At 38.5% G+C, this 9647-nt stretch overlaps 1 protein-coding gene across 1 annotated transcript; it reads left to right on the top strand.

Annotated features, from left to right (window-relative positions):
- Window positions 1-29: 29 nt before the first annotated feature.
- On the top strand, window positions 30-4475 carry LOC141426112 (uncharacterized). The gene is given in 6 exon segments (XM_074084973.1): window positions 30-397; window positions 775-1625; window positions 1628-1766; window positions 2091-2423; window positions 3586-3706; window positions 4193-4475. Coding segments are annotated over 6 exon segments (1833 nt in total). The 5' UTR covers window positions 30-291.
- The last annotated feature ends 5172 nt before the right edge of the window (window positions 4476-9647 follow it).

Genomic DNA, 9647 nt, shown 5'->3' with positions numbered 1-9647 from the left:
CGTTACAATATGTATAATTATATTTCCTCGCTTCATTCTTCATATTTAAGTTAACATTTGTAGTTTATTTTAACCTACCGGCAACTATTTGCACGCTTTTTTAGAGATTTTCGAAAGAAAAAGGACTTTTATTGATTAAAAAACCTACCTACATGTCACGTGGTCTTTCCCACCCGCCGAGCCTTGCTCGCTATTTGTTCATTATTTTTTCGTGCAAGGCAACAGACGCACGCGCCTACTGTTACGATTTAAAAATAAATAATAAATAAATTATAAAAGTACATAACAATTATGCCAAAACGTAAATCAACGCTCACGATAGATGAGCAAATTGAGCGTTACCAACGCAAATTAAGGAAATTACAGTGCTTACCATCATCATCTGATGAAAGTTCCGGTAAGTGTAAACATTTAATTTTGTGTGTAATTGGAAGTAAGTGTTACATTTCTTGAACAACCCTACGTACCCATAGGTAGTAGGTATATATATATATATATTATATATATATTCTTCCACCATCATGCATTTGATCGATGGATTAAAGGTTATTCCAAATGGAAACAAACCTAGCCTGGGGGTTGACCGTGAGCCAACACGAAGGCATTTTAGCATGTAAGACATGTTATCCTAAATCAATAGGTACATGTTAATATGCAATTACCTAATTCTGAGTCCTGTCCGTGAGACTAGACTGCAGTTCTGTTAAGCAAATCTACCCACATTTAGAAATTATATTTAATTATATTTCTAATTTTTCTCCTTTGGTCGTACAGAAAGCGAAGACTTTCAAGAAGTACCGATGGACGACGCGATCGGCCTAGAAGTCATAGTCCCGCCATGCTCGCCTGAAAGGGCGCAGCCAACGGACGACACAAACAACGGTACTACCCCTCCGGAGCATACCTCCGTTGAACCTCCGGAACCTACGGTTGCCGCGAGTATCACATCCCCGTCTGATCCAGTCTCCGCCCAGGTGCCAGAATTAGATCCGGAGCTGCTTTCCGCATTAGGGGAAGCCACTGAGGACTCTCCCAAACTGGGACCTAAAATACACGAAAATTTATCCCAGCGATGGTTGCCTTTGCTACGTAAGGGTCTAGCGAAGGATACAAAGGACAAGCTCCTAAAAGATTACCTCATTCCGGAAAATTGTACGCTATTACAAGCACCCAAGTTGAACGCGGAAATTTCCGCAGCGGTCACAGAAATGGCTCGAAACAGAGACAAGAAAATGGAAACTGGACAACAACAATTAGGAATCGGAATCACCGCTATAAATCGGGCGATGACAATTCTTTTAAACAGCGACGACAAAATCTCGGCCATTAAATCCTTGAGCGACAGTTGTCGCATATTGTCCGATCTACATTTTTCTGAGACCCAGGCACGTATAAAACTCATTACACCCGGTCTAGCCAAACCCTTTTTGACGGTTGTACAATTCACGGAAAGGGACGATATGCTATTTGGTAACAAATTGCAGGAAAAAATCAAAGCTTCAAAAGCCATAGAGAAGCAGGGTCTACAGATAAAAAAGCCGCTGGCAAATGGTAAAAACACAACGGCTCCTACACCTTCGACGGGCCCACGCACTAATTACCACCAGTACCAGGGAAACTGGACGGGCCTTCGCGCTACCCGTCGAACAGGGGGGGGCGGGGGGGCAGAGGAAGGCGGTTACGACCGCGCGCAAACCCCAGGCGCAACCGCAGTCGAGACCAGCGGGCCAGGCCAAGCTCCGCGCCTCGACCCAGCAGTAAATCAGGTACTACTACATGCGGGTAGGATAAAATATTTTTATGATGCTTGGTGCAAAATAACTTCAAATGCTGTTATTTTAAACTGGCTAAAGAATGGCTATTCCATACCTTTTAAGCAAAAAGTGTACAAAACATTGTTCCCAAAATAAATTGGTCAAAAACAGAAAAAATTGACATGACATTAGCTATTCAAAATTTACTCGAACTAGGGGCTATCGCTCCTTGTTCGCCGAACAATGACCAATTTATTTCAAAAACGTTTTTAGCACCTAAGTCTAACGGAGAAAAAAGATTTATACTAAATTTAAAAAACTTAAACCATTTTGTAGCCAAAGATCATTTCAAAATGGAAGATCATAGAACGGCAGCCAGACTTATCCCGGAACAGGGATTTATGGCCACAGTGGACCTGAAAGAGGCTTACCTACTCATACCCATGGCGGAATGTAGCCAAAAGTACTTGCGCTTTCATTTTGAAGATGATCATTCGGATATTGTTACTTTCGAATTTAAGGCCATGCCTTATGGACTTTCCGTGGCTCCAAGAACTTTCACTAAGATAATGAGGGAAGTCATGACACATTTGAGGTCACAAGGTCACAAATCTATATTTTACTTGGACGATATATTGTGCATAGGAGACGACTACGACGAATGCTCTCGTAACGTTACAGAAACAGTTAAATTACTTACGGACCTAGGCTTCGTCATTAATTTCAAAAAAAGTATCTTGGAGCCTCAGCAGTCTTGTAGATTTTTGGGATTTAATTTAATTCACAAGACATGACTCTATCTTTACCAACGGATAAACGCAAAAAAATTGCAGCCCTGGTACATAAATTTTCTTTACGCTCATCCTGTACAATAAGGGAATTATCTCAAATGATCGGCACGCTCATCGCCGCGTGCCCAGCAGTAAAGTATGGGTGGCTATATACAAGAATTTTGGAGAGACATAAGTATTTATCTTTGCAGCGCCTCCATAACTATGACAGGAAAATTAACTTGCCTAAAGTAATTTTAGAAGATCTGAACTGGTGGAAGGATCAAATACCTTCATCCTCCTGTTCCATGCTAGTCCCCGACTACTCCCTAATTATATACTCGACGCGTCGCGGACCGGCTGGGAGGGTTCTGTAATAACATAAGAACTCATGGAGCATGGAGAATAGAGGAAAAAGAATTTCACATTAATCAGTTAGAGTTACTAGCGGCTTTTCTGGCGCTGAAATACTTCTCGCAAGACGAACGAAACTGTACGATTTTATTGCGCATTGACAATACGACAGCCATAAGTTACATCAACCGCATGGGAGGTGTGCAGTTCCCGCACCTCAACGAACTAGCTCGGCAAATTTGGCAGTGGTGCGAGAAGCGAAACATCTGGCTCTTTCGCTTCTTACATCAATACGAAAGATAACGTGGAGGCCGATAAAGAATCGCGTAGAACTAATCCAGATACGGAATGGGAGTTGTCAAGTTCAGCATTCTTTCGAATAACAAAAGAATTAGGTCAGCCAGACATTGATTTATTCGCTTCTCGAGCTAATGCCAAATGCCCGCGTTACATCTCTTGGCGGAAAGATTCAGATGCAATCGGCATCGACGCATTCACCATGAACTGGAGTCATGATTTTTTCTACGCATTTCCCCCGTTTTCGGTGATTTTGAAATGTCTACAGAAAATAATACACGATAAAGCAACGGGGATATTGGTGTTCCCCGTATGGCCATCACAAGCATGGTACCCATTACTAATGATTTAAAAAAATCGGACATTGTGTTAATGAATCCTAAAGAACACCTCGTATGCTCCCATTACAGGAGCAGACATCCACTGCACGAGCACCTTACCCTGGGTGCCGCAGTGCTATCCAGCTAGCTTACGACCGACGAGGCCTGCCAACCGAAGCCTGGGAACTCATGCTTGGATCTTTAGCGAAAAGTACAATTCAGCAATACAACGTGTCACTAAAATTATGGTGGAGTTACTGTTTGCAAAACAATAGAGATGTGTTCGATTGTTCAGTCCCTTTAGTAATATCTTTCTTGACCGAACAGTACAACAAAGGGGCGTCTTATGGCTCCATAAATAGCCATAGGTCAGCATTATCGCTGTTCTAGGCAATAGGGTTGGCTCAGACGAGCACATTAAAAGACTCCTCAAGGGGTTTTTAAAATGAGACCTAACTTACCAAAATACAGTTACACATGGGACCCTAAAACAGTTCTTGACCATATTGCTGAATGGTTCCCAAACACTGACATTTCTTTGGAAAAAAATTACCAAAAAACTAGCAAGCTTGTTAGCTTTATGTACCGCGCATCGGGTACAAACTTTATCCCTGATCAAGACTAATAACATTAGCATAGACCTGAACGGCATTACAATTACGATTACAGATATAATTAAGACATCCATGCCCGGTAGGGAACAGCCAGTACTGTTTCTACCATTTTTTAAGGAAAACCCCAAAATATGCCCTGCTACGGTGCTCCAAGATTATATCTCGGTAACGAGAAAATTAAGAAATGAGAACACCGACCGCCTCTTAATAACTGTGAAGCGTCCTCATAAAAACGCGACAGCACAGTCAATAAGCAGGTGGCTCAAGCAGGTGCTAGCCGAGAGCGGCGTGAACGTGGCGTTATTCAGCGGACACAGTACACGCCACGCTGCCACATCAGCGGCCGCCGCGCGGGAGTCAGCATAGAAGTCATCAGAAAGACAGCCGGCTGGACCAGCGGTTCACAAACTTTTGCAAAGTTTTACAATCGGCGAGTCATTAGCGAAAATAACTTTGCTAGACAGGTCTGTGGCTTAACTGACGACAGTTGTCAAGTTGATTCTTAATCACTGAAATTAAATTCCTACTTGTAAGATCAGAGGTAGAACACCGTTAATTGTACTCCTAAATAAGAGACTGTTATTAGTATAAGCAATTATTATTATAGTCTGATTAAGACCTTAGCTATTATTATTCTTAAAAATATATTTGTTAAGAATAGTAAAATAAAAGGATTAGCAAAATGCAAACTGTTTATTGATGGTCAACTGCTCTCTGAACATCTACAAATGTTAACTTAAATATGAAGAATGAAGCGAGGAAATATAATATATGATCAAACGAACTTCACAAGCGAAGTTCGATCATTATTATATGACTCGCTTCATTCGAATATTTAACTACCCACCCTCCCAGTACCCATTTAAGTTTCCCCATCAACAAAACAGGGAAACATCTCTGAAAATAATGAACAAATAGCGAGCAAGGCTCGGCGGGTGGGAAAGACCACGTGACATGTAGGTAGGTTTTTTAATCAATAAAAGTCCTTTTTCTTTCGAAAATCTCTAAAAAGCGTGCAAATAGTTGCCGGTAGGTTAAAATAAACTACAAATGTTAACTTAAATATTCGAATGAAGCGAGTCATATAATAATGATCGAACTTCGCTTGTGAAGTTCGTTTGATCATATATTCCTTAAGAGTATTCGGAATTTATTATATATTTTTTGGTGCCATTCCTAGAACACTTTTTCGCATTAAAAGCTGTTTTACACGCTGTATGGCGTATATCACCTCTATATTGAGATCGTACAGGGAGCCTTCGTATATCGGCAACTTTATCAAATAGGTTGGGATTACACTTCACAAAGATCGCTACTTCCAAGATGTAAAGACTGGGTAGTGTTAAGATATTAGTGATTTAAAGTACGGAACACAACTATCTGTCATTTTCAGGTTACATATGGCTCGTACACATCTTTTTTGGGCTTTTAGTACTGTTTCTTTATCTACTGAATTTCCCCAAAAGATGACTCCGTATCTAAGTATCGATTCAACAAGTCCATGATAAGCAACAAGTAAAGCATCCTTGTTCACTATCTTAGCAAGCTTGTGTAAAGCGAATGCGGACTTACTTAATTTCCTACAAATATCGTTAGTTGACTATCAATGAGCAAGCCTAAGAATTTAGTTACTTGTACAGTTTCTATAGTGTTTCCTTCATAACTAACATTAATATCACTTGGTTCAATTCGTTGATAGAAATGCATTATATTAGTTTTAGTTAAATTAATTAGTAGATTATTACTATTAAGCCACAATATGACATCTTTTATTAACGGTGTTAACATCATGTTCATAGTTGTCTGATTACTAAATTTTACAATGGAGGTACTGTCATCAGCAAACAAGATCATTGGATGGCGTATAGCTCTGGGCAAGTCATTTATATAAATTAAAAAGAGAAGAGGGCCAGTACACACTTCCCTGAGGTACACCATATCTTATAATCTTGAATCTGATATGAATACTCTATCTGTTTTCCCTTTAGTACAACTTCTAGTAATTTCAGTATATTGGAATCTATTACTGAGATAAGATTGAATGAGTTTAGTACATTTCCTCTAACACCATACCTATTAAGTTTACTTAGTAGTATTTCATGATCCACATGATCAAAGGCCTTGGTCATGTCGGTAAATAGAGCACATACGGGTATTTTTTTGTCAACATTTTTAACGACCATATTTATAAATCATAAAGAGCCATGTTTATATAAAGTCATATCAGTCATAAGAAATAAATTATATTTAATTTGTTATAACATATTTAAAATATTTTATAATTGTTATAAATAAATTTCAGGACTGACCATGGAACATGGCACCTTGGCACTTGGCACTTCCTTAGTCGATAAACTCAACAATCAAGGCATACTTGTATCATAATATTGAACTTGGCTCCCATTTTACATTTATGTTTTGATGGGATCTATTTATTCAAATTCGTTATCAGTCGAATCAGCATCAAATTATTCGTATTTAGCTCAAATTAGTGAGAACGTGCCGTGAAAATACCGTCAATTGGGAATTTATAAGCCTCAATGATTCCATTACTGTGATTTATCACTAGTAAAAATAGAACACTATACAAAGCAGCAAATGTTTTATTTCCGGGGGAATAAAGTAAAAACAAAACGTTGCGTATAAAAATGTAGGACGCACAAAACGTCTTGTCCCGGTCGTCTACCCTCTTCTAGCCGAGATCCGAAAAGACACTGTTGACTTGAAGTCCATACAGAGTAGAAAGCGAAAGCTACTTGGAAGTAGGGAATAGGTAAATAACAAACGACGTCATTACCGGGATACCTAACGTGGGTTAACCAGACAACCGTAAAGGATGTATTAAAGCGGACCAAACAAAAATATTAGCAAATGTAATTACAGAGAGGAAACGCACCTAATGTCCTGGCTCGAGACGTGACCTCAACAGCGCAACAACGGGAGTTTTTCAAGGAAATGAGTTAACTTTCCGAGCTTGCGCTCTAATTCCGAGTCAACTAGGGCATTATTTATTTTGTTTATGCTGACTGTACCTACTTAACGTTTGTCCGGACGATATTTTTTGTCGCCTTCTCCGCTTCGTACGCAACTTTGGGCGTTGCGTAACGAAGTTAAATGTCGTATGATTGATGAATTCGATTGGGTTGACGACTTATTTACTCTACACTTCGATGTCAATGTAATAAAAATACGACTCAAATATTATAATGTTCTTGTTTGCTTCATTTAAGTGTTTTATTTATTACATTAATAGGTAGGTACAGTCACCAGCACCAATATCTGACACAACAAGCGTGCATAAATATCTGATACGACTCTATTTCTAGGGCCGGAAGGACGTGTCAGATATTTTTGCACACTCCGCTGTGGCAGATATTAATGCTGGTGACTGTACTAATACAAATTTATTACGTAAGAAGATTCAGAGAGGGGTCAACAATGTCTATTTTATTCTTACAAGAGGATGCAAGAGAGTCTTGATAATTAAATAAATGAACTAATTTATACAAATAAATTAAATTATTTTAACCGACTTCAAAAAAGGAGGAGGTTATCAATTCAGTTGTATTTTTTTATGTTTGTTACCTCAGAACTCATTTAAAAACCGATTTGAAATTATTTTTTGCGTTCATCTAGGAATGTCTTCAATTAGGTCCCATAAGCACCAAATCAGGTACTGATGATTGGATCTTAAGGAAATCGAGGGAACTCTTCAAATGTCGTAGGGACACCTATAGTAAATTGGATATATTTAGCAGTAACTCGTGCATTTGCTCTTGCAAATTATCATATTTGGTGAAGTGGAACTGATGATGAAGACCACAGTTGACCATCGGATTTACTACTTAATAACAAGTATTTCACGGGTTGAATTTTCATAACTTTAACACATTGCTAAGCAATTTATGCTCCTCGTAATGCATATGGTAAAACGGGTGGTGAAGTACCAGGACTCCTAAATAATTAACGTCTCTGCATCGGAAAAAGTAATCTTTCGTAAAAGGTAACGAGCAGTTGATATTAAAGTATTGTATCTTAGATTATTTACACTAGAAAGCACGAAAAAAAAATTTATAAAAACAAATTGAATCGACTACAAAAAACCATGAAAATAATTTTCCGGACTGAAGTCGGTCGGTGCCTCAGCACGAGCCAGCCGGAGTGATTGAAACCCAACATATAGTGCGTAGGTGTGAGGTAGATGGCTATAGGTCCACTCTTGCTGGCTCGTGCTCGAGTCACCGACCGACTTCAGACTGGTAGAAAATTATTATCATGGTTTTTGTAGTCGGTTTAATTTATTGTTATAAGTTTTTTTTGTGATTTATCACTTCTTTTAAACTGAGAAGTTGACTGAACGAATAAGAAGTCCACTTGAAAAGTATCTCGGTGGCAGTGGCAAATGCCAGAGCATCAATTGTGGAACTGGACTTTTTTTTTCATAATACTTTCTGCTCTTAGGATGTGATTGGTCTAGTATTTAGCTACGTGAAACTCACTTCAAAGTATCCATCAAAATGTTCGATTAGTTGACATTTAAAGATGTTAAGTGTGTGTAAAGTTAAAATGTTTAGCAGCTTTGAAACAACAATTCAGTCAATTAAGTTGGCTAATAAACTACAAACCAGGCCAGTATTAATGTAAAAAAAACCTTGAGTAGATCCTGTTTCAACAGCTCACGACAATCGTGGTGCTCTCAAATGTTCATTGAAATTTTTGAAATAATTTAGTGAGATTTGTATTATATCTTCCATACTACAACATCAACTTCAAACGTTTAATTTCAATTTATAATTGAAGTAACTTTGAGATGAACAAAATTTTATTAATGCTTTAAACAAGTACAGCTTTGAGAGACCTTCGTTTAAGTAATTAAAATTTGTTAGCCATCGCCTAAATAATTAAAGCACCGACTCATTCATAACGTTCCGAATCTTCAACCAACCATCACAAAGGAATAATGAACAACAATAATCTTTGAGAACTTCGCAAATTTTCCAAATCCTTTCAGCGAAGTTGCTGCGACATTTGTTTATCGCCGAGGGCATTGCCATTGTTGCAAATAAAATATTTTAAACTGACCACAACAATTAAACAAACTATTTCTGAGAACGTGGGGTGCTGACTTAAATCGCAATGGCGTCAGTTCTAAGCCTCCCTAAAATTTAATTATTGTTTCCGTGATACCTCGAGCCCTTTATACTGGTAGTCAATAGCAATCAACTAAAAACAATGAAGTAATTCTGTAGACGATGAAACTTAAGAGTCTTGTTCGTTTAAATATTTTGAAATTCATACTAATATTATAAACGCGAAAGTGTGTGTGTGGTGTGTTTATACAAACATTGTCGAAACGATGCGACGAATCGACGTGATTTTTGCATAGAGATAGTTTATAGACCCGAGAGTGAAATAGGCTACTTTTTATCCCGGAAAAATGCAGATTCCGAGGGAACAGCGCGCGATAACCGAATTCCTAACGGGCGAAGCCGCGTGCAAAACTAGCATGAAAATACAATCTGGACACTCTAGACAGTT

The sequence above is a fragment of the Choristoneura fumiferana genome, chromosome 3 (assembly GCF_025370935.1).
Source record: "Choristoneura fumiferana chromosome 3, NRCan_CFum_1, whole genome shotgun sequence".
NCBI lineage: Eukaryota > Metazoa > Arthropoda > Insecta > Lepidoptera > Tortricidae > Choristoneura > Choristoneura fumiferana.
The sequence above is the reverse complement of the archived record's forward strand: the minus strand, read 5'-3'. Positions and strand labels throughout refer to the sequence as shown.